We start from the raw sequence: 21,238 nt of genomic DNA, 5'->3' as shown, positions 1-21,238 counted from the left end.
ATTTTGTAAGTATTACACCAAAGCTTTCTCTATGACTAATATCTATTGTTAAGTTCTTTAGAAAAGTGTAAGAAGAAAACAGAAAAAAAAAAAAAACCCGCTGTGGATACAGACCCTTTAATATTTTACTACACGCTTTGAAAAGAGAATGTCAGGAAGCGGTGAAAAGCAAAATAACCTGGAAAAACAATGAAAACGCATCAAAACTCTGGGGAAGATGTCTTGAAGCGAAGAGTGCCAGAATGCAGCATAATTTGCACAACACTGGTCCCCGACCCTTCAAAATCAGGGATCTTCTCGCTAGTCTTGATGAGGGGCATCAAGCAGTCAGATTTTCCCGATTCATTAAGAGATGCATGTCTTTTGACTGGAGTAAGAAACGTCACAGCTCGCCATGAATTGGATCTTGCTTTCCAAGTTGTGCAAAAATGTTGAGACTTTTAAAAACAAATTTACGCCAAAATTTTGGCAAAACTGTTTTGATGAATTGGCAACAGTGTCTTTCCTGACAAACACCACTACTAGATAGAATTGTTGGTCTAAGTGCAATCAGACATAACGCTGAATCGCACCCATACCAATGTTATGCATTTGGCGCAGGTCGCCGCACCGTAAAAAGGACGCATGCAGCGGCAAATGCATACCTGCGCACGGCCTGTGTACCCAATGCTAAAGATAGGGTACGCAGGTCGCATGCAGCGGCAAGCGCCCATAGACGCAGCTGACCGGAGGAGGCGCGTCAGGGGGCGGAGCTTCACGGCGAGCGTCCGCTGCGCCTCCAAATGCGAATGTGAAACCAGCCTTACAAGTTTTCTGGTATAAATACACTTCTATAATATAAATGTTGGTGTTGAATGCTATTTTCATAAAACACTACACCACTTTACACCAACATTTCCAAAAAGTGAGTAGTGCTTCATGCTCTAACATAATAATAATAATAATAATAATAATAATAATAATAATAATAATAATAATAATAATAATAATAAATTTTATTTCTATAGCTCCGACATATTCCACAGCACTTTACATTTCAGAGGGGATTTGTACAGACAATAGACATCACAGCATAAAAATCACATAGATTATAACAAATATCAAGAGGAATGAGGGCCCTGCTCGCAAGCTTACAGTCTATGAGGAAAAAGGTAGACACGAAAGGTGAGTGGTAACAATTGCCCTGATTGCCATTCTGGGGGTGAGAAGGAGACGGAACAGGAGGAACTGACCCTTAAACAAGCGTCTGAGCAATTGATGCAGGCTCTCTCCTTGACAGGACATACCTGACGGAGAAAATTGAGGATGTTTATACGGAGGTGGGGAGACTTCGTCAGGATATGCAGACCATGAAGGGGCGCATTACGGAGGTGGAGACAAGAGTGTCCAGGGTAGAAGATACCATTACACCCATGGAAGCTAAATTAACAAAGGTGGCGGGCTCCATGAATGCTTGGAAGCAAAAGGCGGATGATTTGGAAAACAGAATGCGCCAGAATAATATCCGTATCGTTGGTTTGCCTGAGCGCTGGGAAGGTCAGCATCCTGAGCAGTTTTTGGAGGATTGGCTTAAGACCTCCCTGGGGGATGAGTTCTCCTCTATGATCGCCATTGAAAGAGCTCACAGGGTCCCTACAAGACCACTGCCTCCGGGGGCCCCACCTCGACCTTTCCTGGCACGCTTGCTCAATTGTAAGGACAGAGATACCATTCTGCGACTTGCACGGCAGAAAAGCCCTATTAAGTTTGAAAGTGCTGTCATTTCCATCTTCCCGGATTTCTCCATGGAACTGCAGAAACAGCGGGCACAATTCACCGAGGTCAAGAAACGGCTCAGAGACAGGAACATTATATACTCGATGATCTATCCGGCCCGACTTCGGGTCGCTCATGAAGGTTCCTCCGTATTTTTTACAGATCCGGCGGAAGCGGCTGAGTGGCTGCCGTCTCACGGGGGTTCCCCTGCGAAAGAATCCTAATGTGGCGGTTACTTCAGACTCACTCACTTAACGGTCTAATTGGAGCTCTCTCGGCGAGTTCCCAGATACCAGCTGTACCGGACACTGAGCTCAGTGATGGTATCCCCTTGTTTATTTTTTGATGGGGGCGTAAGACTGTATGCCTATGTTACTAGGTTCCTGTTTTGCTTTTTCAAAAGTTTTAATTTTTATAGTTGTTTAGTTGGAGGCCGCAGCCGACGTCAAATTCTGCTATCTGTGTGGGGTCTCTGCATCTGGATTGGGCACCTCTATGATTCATATCCAGATGGAAGGGAATGGGTTCTGAGCTGATTTGTATGACCTGGAATGTAAGAGGTATAAAAACCCCTCGAAAGAAAATTAAGGTGTTCTCACAAATTAGACATTACCGTCCCCACATTGTGGCTTTGGTAGAGACGCACCTGACCAGGGATACGGTTCGGTGGGCACAGAAACCGTGGGTGCAATGGTTTCTACATGCTTTTCACACCACCTACTCAAGGGGAGTTTCACTGTTGATTCATAAAGATCTTCGGTGGGAGGTCAGGGAGGCCCGGAAGGACCCCGAGGGATGATTTGTATTCGTACATGCGCTGATTAACTCTCAGAAATATGTCATTCTTTGTATATATAATCCCCCTCCGGCCAATATATCAATTATCCAGAAGGCATTGAGCTTTGCTTTAAATTACCCAGATGCACATGTCATCTGCATGGGAGATTTTAACTTGGTCATGAATGGCCATCTTGATAAATTGAGACTGGGCGATGGAATACAGGGTGGGGTCCCCCCCCATCGGGCACATCTCAACTGTCATAGTTCATGGCGGGTAGTGGGTGGCTAGATCTATGGAGGGTGCGCCATCCAGAGACGAGGGAATATACTTGCCACTCCTCCACTAAACGCTCTTTGTCTCGCATAGACTACATTTTTGGGTCCATTAGTTTGGCAGCATGGGTGGATGATATTAAACATGGAAGCAGGGGGATTTCGGATCATTGTCCAGTTATTCTCAAGCTTAAATATGGGCCACTGACTAATAGGATAGCATGGAAGCTGAACCCTATTTGGTTGAAGTTGATAACATCCCCTGATAGAACGATAGATCAGTTACGTTGCTTCGTCTCGTCCCACCCCGAACCCCGAAATATCAATGTATTTTGGGATGCTCTTAAAGCCTATTTACGTGGTTGTCTATCCTCTACGATTTCTCACATTAAGCGGGTGACATCGGAAGAGGATGGCGAGATGGAGCGACGTCTGAAAGACTCGGAGGTAGCCTATATATCGGATCAAACTAACAGTAACAGGGTAGAATGGCTGACCGCTCAAAGGTTATATACTCAATACACTGACACCAAGACAAAACGTAAAATTATTTTTTGCCCGGCAATCTTATTTTGAAATGGGGAATCAGGCAAGTAGATTTCTGGCCTGCTTAGTACCAGGGCTGTGGAGTCGGTAAGCCAAACCTGCGACTCCGACTCCTCAATTTCCCTTACACCGACTCCGACTCCAACTCCGACTCCACGACTCCGACTCCCACACATATTGCTAATATTTAAGTGAAAAATTTATTGTAGTAATTTATTGAACCTCAGACATTTAATCATTTTTATGATCCAATAATCAAGATATTTAGATAGAACAGAATATATATTGGTGTACTACCCGGTTTTCATTCTTTTTGGTACAGATATGATATGGATAGACAGATATGGATAAATGGATAGATAGAGCAGATTTCTAATATGCTTTTGCTATTGAGTAACATTATCTATGAGCTCAAAAACCTTTAAGGTGATGCAGTTTTTTAAAAAGATGATCACCTTTTGCAGCTGAAAAACGTATCCTCAAAAAACACAGGAAAAACGCTGTGTGTGAATGTAGCCTTAGATCAGGAATATAACAGCCATTTATAGGACATTTCATAACTTTCCCAAACTCCTATAAAAAAATATTCAGCACATCCTGCATTGAATTACTGTACCCAATTTATTATATATTTTAGGAGTCGGAGTCGGTCCATTTTATACCGACTCCAACTCCGACTCCACCAAAATGAGCACCGACTCCGACTCCACGACTCCGACTCCACAGCCCTGCTTAGTACGACAGCATAATGCAACTAACAATTCTGCAGATTCGGGAGTCGGGAGGTACTTCGGTTTCCTCAACCGAGGAGATACTAAGATGCTTTTCTGACTATTATGGCTCATTATACAATTCTAAGACCGATGTGGGCTACCCGGAGTGTCTAAATTATTTGTTAGATATAGAGTTTCCTGTACTGAGTCCTTCCCAACGGGTCTTTATGGATGCTGAGTTTACTTTGGAGGAGGTAGAGGATGCCATGAAAGACATGGCCTCCGGGAAGGCCCCTGGGCCAGATGGATTTCCTGTGGAGTTATATAGGAAATATCAGGATATACTGGCGCCCCTTTTGTTGGCAGTGTTTCGAGGGATTTGAGGGGGGGATGCATACCGGAGTTCTTTTATGAGGCCAATATAATAGTTCTTAAAAAAGTGGCGAAGGACCCATTAGATTGTGGATCTTACAGGCCTATATCACTAGTAAATGTGGATTATAAAATTTTTACAAAAATTTTGGCCAAAAGAGTGAATTCAGTTATATTAGATCTTGTACACCCTGATCAGACAGGTTTTATGCTGGGGAAGAGTACCTCCATAAACATCAGACGAGTCCAATCAGTGGTCCAATATAGCTCTCTGGTACCGGATAATGAATGGGCACTGGCATCGCTGGATGTGGCCAAGGCCTTTGACTCGCTTGAATGGCCTTTTCTCCATGCATGTTTGCAGCAGTATGGATTTCGTTATAGATTTCAAAAATGGGTTAATATTTTATACATGAAGCCCAAGGCCCGGGTCATCGTAAATAACTCCATATCTGAATCATTTTCACTGTACAGGAGAACTCGACAGGGGTGTCCCCTTTCCCCGGCCATTTTTGCTCCTGCTATTGAGGCGCTGGCAATCCGTATAAGATCTTCCCCCAATATTGCTGGTATAGAAATAGCGGGTCGGACGGATACCATAGGCCTATATGCTGACGATATGGTGATATTTATGGACAAAGCGGAGGAGACCCTGACAAGAGTGATCACTACTATAGATGAATTCAGTAAATATTCTGGCCTATACATAAATTGGGAGAAATCTGCTTTGATGCCTCTCTCCCATGCTCCAGTGCCATGACTTGAGACTCTCTCCTCACTGCCCATTGTAACCAATTTTAAATATTTGGGTGTTCATATTTCTCAGGGTAGTAAATATGACCTGCAGCTCAATATACAACCATTGCTGGAGACGGTCAAGGGTAAATTTGCGATTTGGGGTAAACTTCCACTGTCTGTAGCCGGACGTATTAATCTAATTAAAATGATATTACTCCCTAAACTTGTCAGGGTCCTGACAGCGCCGGCGTACAGCCACCGTTAAGCAGGGACTCACCAGCACCGTAGGGACCCCTGGGGACAAGAACAGCCGGACAATAAAGATGCACAGGACCTGAATGTAGAAGATTAGAAAGCCGGCACAGGACCTACGGTCATGTGAACGGTCATGTGACCGCAAGGGGGCTGGGCTTAGCGTCCTTCTTTCAGAGGAGGAAGAAAACGGCAAAGCAGAGGTCAGGCACAATACAGGCAAGCGAGGTACAGGAGGGATAAACAGACGGGAGGTCAGACAAAGCCAAAGGTCATACACAAGATATCAATACAGTACCAGGAATGAGACAGAACGGACAGTCAGGGCCAAGCAGAGATCAAAAACCAAACGGACATAGAAGGTACCAAGCAGAATCCAAAGCGATATCCAGAGAACAGACCGAGTCATACACAGGGAATCAAGCAACCAGAACACAGCACTAACACACTCAGGGGTCACCACACAATGCCAAGGGCGAAAGTATAACTGACAGGGATGGGAGCTTCCTGAGGCTATAAGAAGCCTCCCCAGAACCAATGAGAGGCCACCCTAATAGGTCCCAGGTGTGCAGGTGAGAGTCTGCACTGCGATCAGAACATTAACCCCAGAAGTGCCGGTCACCCAGCACTGGTATCATGACAAAACTTAGTTAGCCTCTTCAACATAGTGCGGTGGTGGTACCCAAATCTTTCTTTGCTAATTTGAATTCCCAAATCACATCCTTTATTTGGGGGAAAGCCAGGCCTAAACTTAAACTAGCCACTCTACAGAGGCCCAAGAGGGGAGTAGGGGCAGCGTTACCCAATTTCTTTTCATATTATTTAGCTGGACAGGCCAAGGCCATAAGTACATGGATGCCTGGAGGTCATCTCCCAAATTCTGAGTCATCTACTTCATGCTACAGGGATCGGTTGCCCACTGGGTTTTTTGGAAATGAGGAAAGTAAATGTCCCGAAGCTGCTGCCTCTGCTCCGTCTGGCACGATCGATATGGAGACAGATTAAGGGAGTGGTTAGATTTGGGGATGTTGTAGCTGAAATGCCTTTATGGGATAATGACTACCTCCCTGTATTACTTGAACATCCTTCCGCTGAGTTCTGGGTTCAATATGGTGTCTCTACAATAGGTGATATATATGATCATGGAACACTGGTATCCTTTGAGCAATTACAGGTTAATCGCGGTGTCCCGAGATCCCAGTTTTTCCGTTATTTACAGTTAAGATCAGCTTTTCAATCGCACATGAGATGTATGGGTATAGATAATGCCATTTCGTCTCTACCCCTGATAGGGATTCTCAAATCACAGGGCCCTGAAGGTCTCATCTCCTCTCTATATACATACATGTCAGTGGGGACAGAAGGTACCTTGGATTCTGTTAAGAAATGGGAGGGGGTCATCCCGGATACACAGGGTGAGGAATGGGAAGAAATCCTGGAGTCACCAATATGGGTATCTCCGTCTGCCAACAACAGGATGATACAGATATATGTTATTAATCAGTCATATTTGACTCCAGTTCGACTCTTTAAGATGGGCCGATACCCGTCATCGGAATGTTTGAGATGTCATTCAATAGGTGCAGACTTTATTCATATGATCTGGCACTGTCCTGTTGTTGCGCAATACTGGAGAGGGGTGACGTCATTATTAACATCCTTGGTACAAACCCCAGTTGCCCTTGAGCCACTGATCTGTCTTTTTGGAGTGTGGGATCAGGAAGCATGGGGTCATTATGTTGGGATTTTTTTTACGGGAGACACTGTTCATGGCACGGAAGATACTAGCATTACGGTGGATGGGGGGGGGGGGGTTCACCTTCTCTTGGGTCCTGGATCAATCTGGAAAAATTCGATTAGCCCATATGAACGTACAATGTATCAGAATAGAGGGTGCCCGGGTAAATTCGAGAAGATTTGGGAGAGGTGGAATTCCTCACCTCACTTTGCAGAGCGGAGATGCCGCACAGTAAACTACTCATATAGATGTAGGCTGCGGAATAGTTTGGTAGATGTAGGTAGGGTTTAGAAGCTAGGCAGGTTTTATTACTGGTATAATAAAATAACATAATACAATACTACTGTGATTCAGTTGATGTAATGTTTGCTTTATTTACACACAATTGATGCACATATTATGCTTCATGTCTTTATATCATCTGAGCCACCCTGTATTTATTTACTCCATTCACTGCTAGCAAGCAGCCTGAATGATACAACTTCCCACCTCTGCTGCCTCTATTTTCTGCTGCAATATATCCAAATAGTAATCAACTGAGCCACCCTGCATGTATTTTACTCCATTCATTGCTAGCAAGCAGCCTGAATGATACAACTTCCCACCTCTGCTGCCTCTATTTTCTGCTGCAATATATCCAAATGGTACAACTCCATACTTCTGCTGCTTTACCATTTGCTGCATATTTTAATGTGCTTGCTAAAGCTTTGGTATAATTCATTTGTTGCACTGTATGTAATACTTACTGCTTTACATCCGTGACTGGGGCCTTTCTAGATATTATCAGGTGGAAGGCGCTATAGCATATTGACACATCTTGATCTAGTGACTTTGATCATCTAACCATCCCCTGGTCTGCTGGCCCCAGCTGCCAAATTATACCCAACCAGCTCCCACAATCCCTCTCTCCTGATCCTGTAGTGTGGCCTATATATGTAGTAGTTCCTAAGGGGAAGCACGCAGTGTGGAGTGCAGCACGCAAGCATCCTATAAGCAAAGCATCACAGAAGCTAAGCATCCAGCAAAACGGCAGTTATACATGGCAGTTAGTCAGGGCAGGAGTCAGGTAACCCACACTTTGCTCTCCCCTTTAACCATGTGATTTATTTTTATCCTCCTGTGTTCCCTTGCCATCCACATTAACCACCCTATCCCCCTTCCATCACGACTCATACACATCAGCCCCTCTATACTTGCCTTTCCCATGTACAGCTCCCATGCACTCCTCACCTTCCTGAGAAACCTCAGCCCATCTTGCCCAAACACATCGCAGAAAAAAAACTACTTACAATTCCAACAACTATTTGTTCTTTATCTTCCTACTCCTACTGATTTCAGGGGACATCTCCCCCAACCCTGGTCCACCATCCCCCAACCTCAACCCCTACCCTACCTCATATCAAAACCATAATAATCTTATTATTACTTGCACTCCCTCATCTACATCTTTTAATTGTGCCCTCTGGAATCCACGGTCTGCTTGTAACAAGCTTCCTTTCCTACACAACTACTTTCTGAACAACTCTCTTAATCTGTTGGCCCTCACTGAAACCTGGATTCAGGAGTCTGACACTGCCTCTCCTGCTGCCATTTCCTATGGTGGCTTACAATTCTCTCACACCCCGAGACCCACAAACAGACACGGTGGTGGAGTCGGCATACTCCTGTCCCCACAATGCACTTTCCAGGTCATCCCCCCAGTTCCATCACTCTTATTCCCTTCTTTTGAGGTCCACACCATCAGGCTCTTCCGTCCCCTCTCCCTCAGGGTAGCGGTCATATACCGCCCCCAGGCTCACCCACCCACTTCCTTGACTACTTTTCAGCCTGGCTGCCGCACTTCATGTCCTCAGAACTTCCAACCCTCATCCTGGGAGACTTCAACATCCCCATTAACAGCCCTACTTCCACATCTGCATCCCAGCTTCTATCACTAACCACCTCTCTAGGCCTCTCACAGCTTTCAACCTCTGAGACACACAAGGACGGTAACACCTTTGATCTGGTCTTCGGCCGGCTCTGTTCAATCTCCCACCTAAATAACTCACCGCTTCCACTCTCTGAACACAACATTCTCTCCTTCACGCTCTCAAATCCTCGCCAACCCCAGCTCACTCCTACCTACCACACAGTCAGAAATCTACAAGCTATTAACCCTCAGACACTTTCAGATTCCCTACACTCATCACTGTCCCCAATCTCCTCTTTTTCTTGTCCTAATCTGGCTGTTCATCACTACAATGACACTCTTAGAAGCACCCTTGACCAAGTAGCTCCCCTCACCCTCAGAACCTCCAAACACAGAGTAAAACAGCCCTGGCTCGCATCGCAAACTCAACTTCTCCAGCGATGCTCTAGGAGTGCTGAACGCCTATGGAGAAAAACCCGCACACCAGAAGACTTCATCCACTTCAAATTTATGTTAAGAACCTATAACGCTGCCCTTCACCTCGCCAAACAGACCTACTTCACCACCCTGATCTCCTCACTAGCCAACAACCCCAAGAAACTTTTTGACACTTTTCACTCCCTCCTCAGGTCAAAAGCACAAGCCCCTATCACAGACATTTGTGATGATGACCTGGCCTCCCACTTTACAGAAAAAATAGATAATATCCGTCAAGATATCTGCTCCCAACCACCAAGTGCTGTGACTCCCATCCCTTCCTGCATCTCCCCTGGCTCACTTTCCACATTTGATCCCATCACAGAAGAACAAGTCTCCAGACTCCTCTCTTCTTCTCGTCCGACTACATGCACTAACGACCCCATGACCTCACATCTCCTCCAGTCGTCACAACCCACCTAACTACAATCTTTAATCTCTCCCTCTCCTCGGGCATTTTCCCATCCTCCTTCAAACACGCCATTGTTACTCCATTACTAAAGAAACCCGCTCTCGACCCATCCTGCACAAACTACAGACCAGTCTCCAATCTCCCCTTCATCTCTAAACTTTTGGAACGCCTAGTTTACTCCCACCTTACCCGTTACCTCTCCACTCACTCCCTTCTAGACCCTTCACAGTCCCGTTTCCGCCCCTACATTCGACTGAAACTGCACTCAAAGTGACCAATGACCTTCTGACAGCAAAACATAACGGTGACCACTCTGCTCATTCTTCTTGACCCATCTGCAGCTTTCGATACTGTTGACCACCATCTCCTACTCTCTAGGCTCCAGTCACTAGGCATTAAGGACACTGCACGCTCCTGGTTCTCTTCCTATCTCTCTGACCGCTCCTTCAGTGTTTTGTTCTCTGGCTCCACGTCATCTCCTCTTCCTCTTGATGTCGGGGTACCTCAGGGCTCAGTCCTTGGCCCCCCCTTCTTTTCTCTCTCTACACAGCCCCAATTGGACAGACCATCAGCAGATTTGGCTTTCAGTACCATCTTTATGCTGATGACAACTATATACGTCTTCCCCCCGACCTTACCCCCGCTGTACTACAGAACGCCAGTGACTATCTGTCCGCAGTCTCCAATATCATGTCCACTCTATCTGAAACTCAACCTCTCTAAGGCTAGTTTCACATTAGCGTTTACGGCCGCAGCGTCGGGCTGCGCACGGCCTCCGCTAAGCCTCGCCCCCTGCCGCGCCTCCGCCGGTAGCTCCGCCTAAGGGCGCATGACTCTGCCTGCGTCCCCTATCTTTAGCACTGGGGACGCAGGCATGCGTTTGGCGGCGTCCTTTTGACGCTGCGCAGACCGCACCAAATTGCTACAGGTTGCGTTTGGTGCTGGTCGACGCACCGTCAAAAGGACGCATGTTTGGCGGCACATGCGTCCTTTTGATACCTGCGCTCGGCCTGCATCCCCAGTACTAAAGATAGGGGACGCAGTACGCATGCAGCGTCATGCGCCCGTAGGCGGAGCTACAGGCGGAGGCACGGTAGGGGCGGGGCTTAGCAGTGGCCGTGCGCAGCCCGACGCTGCGGCCGTAAGCGCTAATGTGAAACCAGCCTAAAACTGAACAACTTCTGCTCCCGCCGTCTACTAACCTCCCTAAAAAGCTGACATTTCCCTCTCCGTGGGTGGTACCACAATAACACCCCGGAAGCAGGCGCTCTGTCTGGGTGTTATGTTTGACACCAATCTCTCCTTCACATCCCATATACAATCTCTTGCCCGCTCTTGCCGCTTACACCTAAAGAACATCTCTAGAATCCGCCCTTTTCTCACTATGGAAACAAAAACCCTCACTGTTGCATTGATCCACTCCCGCCTGGATTACTGCAACGCTCTATTAATTGGCCTCCCCGTCACTCGACTATCCCCTCTCCAGTCCATACTTAATGCAGCGGCCAGGATCGTCCATCTGGCTAATCGGTACTCGGACGCATCCGCTCTTCGCCAGTCCTCTTACATTGGCTGCCCATTCATTATAGGATCCAATTCAAAGTACTTGTTCTCACCCACAAAGCTCTCCACAGTGCGGCACCCCCTTACATCTCTTCCCTCATTTCTGTCTATCGGCCTAGCCGATCGCTGCACTCTGCAAACGACTTACGACTAACCTCTGCACCAATCCGTACCTCCCACTCCCGACTCCAAGACTTCTCCCGTGCTGCTCCTATCCTCTGGAATGCTCTACCCCAAGAAATCAGGACTATCCACAATTTGCATTGTTTTAGGCGCTCCCTCAAAACACACTTGTTCAGAGCGGCCTATCACATTCACTAATCAAAGTCATTCTATGTGTAAGTGTGCGTGTGTAGCCCATTCACTATCTCCATCCATCCCTCACTCCCTCAAGATGGTTGGACCTTCATTGTAAATACACACCTGTACTTTATATCTCCCTCATCTCATTGTAGATTGTAAGCTCTCACGAGCAGGGTCGTCTTATTTCGCTCTATTGTATTGTTAACGTTGTTACTTATGACTTGTGTTTTGAAACTGTTAAACTTTAAAGCGCTGCGGAATATGTTGGCGCTATATAAAGATTATTATTACTATATTTTGTATCAAACTTAACATCTTGTACTGGATGTGTGGATTATATAACTGCTTATGGTTAATAAACGAATTTAAAAAAAAAAAAAAAAAAACACAACAATTGCCCTGATTGTATGGTCCAGCCATAATGTTAAGTGTGTAACAGTACAGACACAGAGGACTAATAGATGCATAAAGCATGTGGGAACATGATGCGGGGAACCTGGTTATGGTAAAACTTTTGGCTGTGCCACACAGGGATAGATTAGGTTAATGTGTTGAGGCGGTAGGCCAGTCTGAATATTATATATTAATATATAGGGAACGCTTAAAATTATGGGGACTAATCGTATTAACCTGGGAAGTGCATTCCAAAGAAGTGGCGCAGCACGTGTAAAGTCTTGGAGACGGAAGTGGGAGGTTTTGATTATTGAGGATGCTAACCTCAGGTCATCAGCAGAACGGAGGGCGCGGGTAGGATGGTACACTGAAACAAGGGAGGAGATGTAGGGTGGTCCTGAGCCATGGAGGGCTTTGTGGGTGAGGGCAATAAGTTTGTACTGGATTCTGGAGTGGATAGGTAGCCAGTGTAATGACTGGCACAAGGTAGAGGCATCGGTGTAACGATTGGTGAGGAATATGATCCTGGCTGCAGCATTCAAGACAGATTGGAGAGGGGAGAGTTTGGTAAGAGGGAGACCGATTAGAAAAGAGTTACAATAGTCGAGACGAGAATGAATAAGAGAAACAGTAAGAGTTTTTGCGGAGTCAAAAGTAAGAAAGTCGAAATCTAGAAATTCTTCCTCTTATAACTCACTGAACATAGCATGCGTTGTATTGAGGAGAGATGGTGTCGACATATTCCCAGCCGTATAACTTTACAAACCATTTATTATCCCAATTCATTTCATGTAATGGAAATAACACATTTCACATATTTCAATTAGCAACACACTGTACAACAGTGACCAAAGTATTTTAAATTAGAAGTCTTACCTGTGGATCTTGCTTCATTTGAGCAACCAATTTCTGATGAAAAGAGAAAAAAAAAAAAAAAGTCATTTTTTTTCCCCCCCAAGATAAAAGACATTTTATGCTGTCATTTTCTTACGGAATACATTTCAGCAAATTGTACTTTTCTGTATCAGCGGCGGTTTTAACACGTTTGGTCTATATGTCACTTATTCGTGTTCAGCTGTGTAGTCTGCTTTCCTTAATTTTGCAGTATTAAAACTTAAAAGGCTTTTCCCAAAAAAACAGAATTGGCGCCGTATCCAGATTAGATGTGTCCTTTCCTACATATAATGTTAGGTTGCCTATATAAATGGATTTTCCTTAAACTTCATGAATAATTCCACATCTGACATGCACTAGGAAATAAAACGGGGCAGACGAAAGCCAAATCAGAACAAAACTGAAAAATGAAGCCGGCCGAAGCAAATGTGCAGCTTTCCTGAACGATACTAAGCTCAGATTAACCTAGATTTAATATATTTTATTTTGCATCTTAAGAAGGTTCACCCGCGACTTCATGATTTTTTTTGATGTTCATTTTAATTTTTTTTATTTTAAAGATTGCATTATATTTGATGACAATGAACAGAGTAATAGAAACTCAATTAAAGAGTTATAGCTCAGCTTTTCTTCACGAGGCCAAAGATTTAAAAGAGGATATTCACATCACAAAAAGTGATACCAGTTATGATAAATTGGTCAGGAGAACGAAGGGGCAGCAGAGCTGATTCAGTACAGAATCCCATTCACAGTTTTCAATGCAAAGCAGCGCTCTTGGACACTCATTCTGCAGAAAACTGCAGCACAGTTCCACACTATTTAATGAAGCTGGACCCAGTTTTCTGCATGGCCGGGTGACCTGTGTGCCACACCAGGCATTTCAAAATAGCGACAGAACAAATGTAGATGACTCAGAGTTGGAGTCTCTTTATTTGTAAATTCTGTGGCGATACCAGAAGTGTTACATGAATTCCCTTTATAAAATAAGAATAGCCCACTAAAAGGCCCAAGTCCATTGCCAAAGCAAAGTGTCTTCTTGGCATCGGTGTAAATGCCTGCCAGCCCCCAGTCCTCATAAGTAAGCCTTGTAACAGATTCATAACATTTGTTGTTCTGAAAAATAAGTTTAGTAAAATAAAAAAAAAAAAACAACAAAAAGTTACAACAAACAAGTTGCTGAGGATTGATTTGCAGGACTCTGGTCCAGCTACCAAGTCTATCAACCTGTGGCCGATGGACGTGAGCTCTTTGTAAGATCTCTTAACTTCTCTTTTGATTAGTCGGCCTGTCGAGACGCCATTGCTATGGCATGAAACACATGCAACGTCGTGCCAGCCTGGCTAGTCAAAAGAGGAGCTGGGGATGCTGTATTTGCTTAATATTGGTATTTTATTTTAATGTGGCGTACATGTGCCAACTAAAGTACCTCAGCAAGTAAAATCAATAAGCATCAATTCTCTAACAGGAAGGAGACAGTGATTAAAGTGCATCACACACTGCCATTGGACTGCCCAGTGACGGAGAGCCTCATTATCCAATCACAATATTCATTATGTAAGAAGGAAGTGCTGAGTGAGGTCAGAGAAAGTAAGCCTCCTTCTTAAACATCTGCTGCCAAAAGCCTTCTGAACTAGTAGAAGCTAAATTCAGGCACAATGGTCACCAGATTGTGTAATTAGGAAATTACATCAGATTTTGTGACAATTTTCTACTGTGACATCAAAACATCATTAGATCTTATTTTTAGAAATAATCACGAAATCTGCATATTAGAAATATATTTCGTAGGGAGCAGTTCCTTGTTGTATCCTGCAGAGGTCACTATTGCACACTGTCAACAGAAAGGGTTCGGATGATGAAAGCTCTCAGCAATGTATGAAGGCAGCACCAGGGTTCCAAGTTTGCTGCAAGTTACAGAACAGGTATTAAAGTAAAGTAAAGACCAACATTACTCGCATAAGTATTAAAGCTCAATTTGTCCTCAGCCCAAATGGCCATTCTGATATTCTTTACTGAATAGCGATCTAAAGTCTCATTCAAATATCTATTTTTAACGGATAATAATAATCTTTATTTATATAGCGCCAACATATTCCGGAGCGCTTTACAGTGTAACAGTTTCAAAACACAAGTCATAAGTAATAACGTTAACAATACAGTAATTAAAGAAAATAAGATGACCCTGCTCGTGAGAGCTTACAATCTACAATGAGGTGGGGGAGATAGAATCATAGATGTGTCACAAAGTCATATTTTGGCAAAAATAAGCAATTTAATGCCACTTTAAAAAATGAATGGAAACGTTATCATGCTCAACTAGGCATTTGGATCAAAAACAAAATTATGAAAAGCGATTTTTTCGAAAGCCACAATGCTTACTACAGTAGAGGGTGGTGTGAAAAGCAGAAAAACAGCTTTATGTATCGAAATACGACCCAAATATGTCAACAGGGCCTAACCGAGGGTCTGAGAATATGTGAATGGTATAAGTAACTAACTTAATGGGAGTTAAACCTCAGTACACGGTAGCGGCCATTAAGCAATGTACGGAGCCGCAGGGTTACATGCTGTATATTGCTATCAGAGCTGATATAAGCTGATCAGTGGTGGTACTGGGAGGACAGACCACCACCGATCTGATAACTATCTTACAGATAGATCGTCAAGATTTATCTTCCTGATAATGGTTTTAATAAATCCAACTTTACTTTATGGAGGCAAATAGTGAAGCATCCTTACCTGGTGAACTTGAATTTCCACTTTTAGGGCCTCCTGTAGAGTCTGAAGCTCCATTCTCCTTTCTCCAGTTTGCCCCCCTGAATTTCCCAAATCCCGCCGCTTTTCCACACGTTGCTCTGCACGGAATAAAGTCTTTTTTTCAGGGTCTAAACGTAAAAACAGAAGAGAAAAAAATAACGAAAAAATTATTATTTACAGGTGTAAAAACAAGAGAGAATGAGCACAATCGTCATTATAATTATGAAATTATTATGGCCTCTAAAGAAAAACAAATATAAAGGACTAATTCTGGAATTAAATGAAGAAATTAGAAACCCTAATATCATTCAAAGCGAATTTCCACCACTTAGTAATTGTGTGAAGGAGCACAGCGTCCCTGTTCACATCTCATTTTTGCTTTCCGTTGTCAATATAATTCAAGGGCATTTCCAAATGTTCCCCTTTGACCGACGGCTGCTAAATTCGGTGTTGAATAAGATAATTACATTTCTTTTTATACGTACGCCCCTGTGTAAGATGGGAAGGCGGGCTAGTCTTTCGTATACTGTATGACATAAATACGGTCTGGCAAACACTGGGCGTGTTAAGCCCTATGGAAACAGTACAGACCAAAAGTTTCGACACACCTTCTCATTCAAAGAGTTTTCTTTCTTTTCATGACTATGAAAATTGTAGATTCACTCTGAAGGCATCAAAACCATGAATTACCACATGTGGAATTATACAATTAGCAAAAAAGTGTGAAACAACTGAAAATATGTCTTATATTCTAGGTTCTTCAAAGTAGACACCTTTTGCTTTGATTACTGCTTTGCACACTCTTGGCATTCTCTTGATGAGCTTCAAGAGGTAGTCACCGGAAATGGTTTTCACTTCACAGGTGTGCCCTGTCAGGTTTAATAAGTGGGATTTTCTTGCCTTATAAATGGGGTTGGGACCATCAGTTGTGTTGGGCAGAAGTCTGGTGGATACACAGCCGATAGTCCTACTGAATAGACTGTTAGAATTTGTATTATGGCAAGAAAAAAGCAGCTAAGTAAAGAAAAACGAGTGGCCATCATTACTTTAAGAAATGAAGGTCAGTCAGTCCGAAAAAATTGGGAAAACTTTGAAAGTGTCCCCAAGTGCAGTGGCAAAAACCATCAAGCGCTACAAAGAAACTGGCTCACTTGAGGACCACCCCAGGAAAGGAAGACCAAGAGTCACCTCTGCTGCGGAGGATAAGTTCATCAGAGTCACCAGCCTCAGAAATCGCAGGTTAACAGCAGCTCAGATTAGAGACCAGGTCAATGCCACACAGAGTTCAAGCAGCAGACACATCTCTACAACAACTGTTAAGAGGAGACTTTGTGCAGCAGGCCTTCATGGTAAAATAGCTGCTAGGAAACCACTGCTAAGGACAGGCAACAAGCAGAAGAGACTTGTTTGGGCTAAAGAACACAAGGAATGAACATTAAACCAGTGGAAATCTGTGCTTTGGTCTGACGAGTCCAAATTTGAGATCTTTGTTTCCAACCACAGTGTCTTTGTGCGACGCAGAAAAGGTGAACGGATGGACTCCACATGCCTGAAGCATGGAGGAGGAGGTGTGATGGTGTGGGGGTGCTTTGCTGGTCACACTGTTGGAGATTTATTCAAAATTGAAGGCATACTGAACCAGCATGGCTACCACAGCATCTTGCAGCGGCATGCTATTCCATCCGGTTTGCGTTTAGTTAGACCATCATTTATTTTTCAACAGGACAACGACCCCAAACACCCCTCCAGGCTGTGTAAGGGCTATTTGACCAAGAGGGAGAGTGATGGGGTGCTACGCCAGATGACCTGGCCTCCACAGTCACCACACCTGAACCCAAGCGAGATGGTTTGGGGTGAGCTGGACTGCAGAGTGAAGGCAAAAGGGCCAACAAGTGCTAAGCATCTCTGGGAACTCCTTCAAGACTGTTGGAAGACCATTTCCGGTGACTACCTCTTGAAGCTCATCAAGGAAAGCCAAGAGTGTGCAAAGCAGTAATCAAAGCAAAAGGTGGCTACTTTGAAGAACCTAGAATATATGACATTTTCAGTTGTTTCACACTTTTTTGCTAATTATATAATTCCATATGTGGTAATTCATAGTTTTGATGCCTTCAGAGTGAATCTACAATTTTCATAGTCATGAAAAGAAAGAAAACTCTTTGAATGAGAAGGTGTGTCCAAACTTATGGTCTGTACTGTACATGTGGCACATGTACCAGAAAAAGTCAGTAAAAAGCATAGTGTGATAATATCAATAAGATATCTCGTTGTGTATGATCAGAATTAGGCCTCATTCAAATGTTCATGATTCACGTTGTATATTCCATTTGGGTTCTTCCCATATAGACTGTAATGGGAATGATCTCATGAAAGAGACTGGGTGAGTATAATAGTTTTCTGAATGGGTCCGTCCATTTTTTTACTGTCTAATTGGTACTAATGTGTGCAGGAAAACGTTTAAAAAAAGAATAAATTTTTCAATCTATAAAAATAGCTGCCGCACCAATCGTGACAACCGAGGAATGATGATAAATCATCCATAATACACAGACCTTTGTGAGGCTACATGTCACCAAAAAAACAATTCAGGCCACAATCTTCCATGAAGCATTCACATACGGTGAGCGGAGACGTCGGAAAGGAAGCGATGGAATCAACTACAGAAGACTTTACGCAACATAACGATTGCTGACAAGGAGGATCGGGATCTCCAAAGTTTAATATTTGACTGAGTAGGTAAAGATAAATCTCACCAAATTTAACACACAAATACAAAAAAGGAAACCTAGTCTGTGTTCGCAAGCAATAACTTTGGTCAGGTGGTTAAAAAAATATACGGTACATACTGTACAAATGTTCTAAAACGCATCATCAGGCTGCACCGTCTGGTTCTCTATCATAAGTACACGGCATAAAAATGTGTTTAGAGAAAAAGATTTTAAAAAAAAAGTACAAATTCCTAAATGCATATCGGTAGCTTTTGACCTCAGAGGTCACTGGATTATTCCAGGTTTCTACCATAAAGCAACATTAATGTAATTTCATATTTAGTGTGAAGGAACCTTCATCTTATCAGTCTCCTGAAATTGCTGTACTTCCTAGAACTGAATGCATGAGGATTGGTTAAATCTGACCAAGGGCAGGACACGATTAAGAAATAATAATAATAATAATAATAATAATAATAATAATAATAATAAATATTATTTCTATAGCGCCAACATATTCCACAGCACTTTACATTTCAGAGGGGACTTGTACAGACGATAGACATTACAGCATAACAATAATCACATAGATCATAACAGATACCAAGAGGAATGATGGCCCCGCACGCAAGCTTACAGTCTATGAGGAAAAAAGGGAGACACGAAAGGTGGGTGGTAACAGTTGCCCTGATTGTATGGACCAGCCATAGTGTTAAGTGTGTAACAGTACAGACACAGAGGGCTAATGGATGCATAAAGCATGTGGGAACATGATGCGGGGAACCTGGTTATGGTAAAACTTTTGGCTGTGCCATGGTAGGCCCGTCTGAATAAATGCGTTTTCAGGGCACGCTTAAAATTGTAGCGATTGGGGACTAATCGTATTGACCTTGGAAGTGCATTCCAAAGAATTGGCGCAGCACGTGTATAGTCTTAGAGACGGGAGTAGGAGGTTCTGATTATTGAGGATGCTAACCTCAGGTCAGCAGCAGAATGGAGGGCACGGGTAGGGTGGTATACTGAAACAAGGAAGGAGATGTAGGGTGGTGCTGAGCCATGGAGAGCATTGTGGGTGAGGGTAATAAGTTTATACAGGATTCTGGAGTAGATGGGTGGCCAGTGTAATGACTGGCACAAGGTAGAGGCATCGGTGTAACGATTGGTGAGGAATATGATCCTGGCTGCAGCATTCAAGTCAGATTGGAGAGGGGAGAGTTTGGTAAGAGGGAGACCGAATAGAAGAGAGTTACAATAGTCGAGACGACAATGAGTAAGAGAAACAGTTAGGCTATGTGCACACGCTGCGAATTCACCTGCGGGTTTTTCCGCGCGGATCCGCAGGTAAAACTGCAGGTAAAGTGACCTGCGATTTTCCTGCGGATTAGCCTGCGGTTTTGCCCTGCAGTTTCACACCTCTACTATGTTAAAGGTGTGAAACCGCTGCGGAATCCGCCCAAACAATTGACATGCTGCTGTTTGTAAACCGCGGAAAAAACTGCAGCGTGAGCACAGCGGTTTTGAAATGCCATAGGCTAACATGGTACTGTACCATGTCTGCGTAACTGCTGCGTTTCTACAGGGCCAAAACCGCTGCGGAAACGCAGCAGAATCTGCAACGTCTGCACATAGCCTTAGAGTTTTTGCGGAGTCAGAAGTAAGAAAAGGTCGAATTCTAGAAATGTTTTTGGGTTGCAGATAACAAAAGCGAGCCAGTGATCGGATGTGGGGGCAAAGGAAAGCTCGGAGTCAAGTATGACCCCAAGACAGCGGGCATGTTGCTGGGGAGTAATAGTGGAACCACACACGGAAATGACAATGTCGGGTTTAGGTACATTAGTAAGAAGTATGTAAAATCAGCTTGTTGATGTTTTCCAGAAAAACTATTTTCTACACTGCAGAGGAAAAATAATTGGGCAACTGTAACAGAGCTAATGAAAAAGTTAGGCCTCCATTCACACATCCACAATTTGCGATCAGAGTATGGACCACTATACTCGCACTGGCTGTGTGTCCCCTGACCCAAATTCAAACTACGGGCAGCATGAATTGCAACCAAGTAAGTTTTACCAGCGCATTTCAGAGAATACATACTATAAAATTTATGGCTCCTCTCCACACTGCTACAGGTGACCGTCAGGTCTCTCATGATCTACGCACATGGGAGAAACCAGTCAATAAACTAGAGCAGTGGGCTGGAGTTGCCGCCGGTCTATTCACATCTTCCTTATAGTCACCTGGCCAGATATTAAAACTATGCTCAATGATCACTGGCTGCAAATCATGTCGCCAGTGGTTTGGACAACATAAATTAAATAACCTTAAAAAACACATAACTGAGTCTTGCATTTTTTAGGTGGCGTTTTTAGTTTCAAAGAACCTCTGCATCACAAAGTCTACAGACCTGGGCAAAAAAGTTGAGACTGACAAATTTTGCTTTTCACACAGTTTATGGCTTTCCTTTTTAGGTTACGTGCACACGACATCTTTCGGTAGGACAATGACTGGAACCTGCCTGATTTAGCACTAAGACACCAAAAAGAAATATTATGCATAGCAATGTGAAGGTGACTTGCCGTGCTTAATATCCTTTTGTAACTTCTTTTAACTGATTCAGGCTTCAAATGACGTTAAGCAGCTAAAAGACGTGACCAGTCC

The 21,238-nt window shown here is 43.8% G+C and overlaps 1 protein-coding gene across 4 annotated transcripts in view; it reads right to left on the bottom strand.

Moving 5' to 3' along the window:
* Window positions 1–21,238, bottom strand: part of PHF21A (PHD finger protein 21A) — a 117,003-nt gene that overhangs the window by 63,468 nt on the left and 32,297 nt on the right. For all 4 annotated transcript variants that reach the window (XM_073541703.1, XM_073541705.1, XM_073541702.1 and 1 more), the window contains exons 2-3: window positions 15,858–16,003; window positions 13,101–13,133 (exon numbers count right to left, since the gene is read on the bottom strand). In XM_073541703.1, the coding sequence (XP_073397804.1) occupies window positions 13,101–13,133; window positions 15,858–15,911 (87 nt within the window). In that variant the 5' untranslated portion in view covers window positions 15,912–16,003. The remainder of the gene's footprint in view (window positions 1–13,100; window positions 13,134–15,857; window positions 16,004–21,238) is intronic.

Source organism: Dendrobates tinctorius, unplaced genomic scaffold (assembly GCF_039654945.1).
Source record: "Dendrobates tinctorius isolate UK_male_01 unplaced genomic scaffold, ASM3965494v1 ptg000124l, whole genome shotgun sequence".
Lineage (NCBI taxonomy): Eukaryota > Metazoa > Chordata > Amphibia > Anura > Dendrobatidae > Dendrobates > Dendrobates tinctorius.
This window is presented reverse-complemented; position numbering and strand designations above follow the sequence as displayed.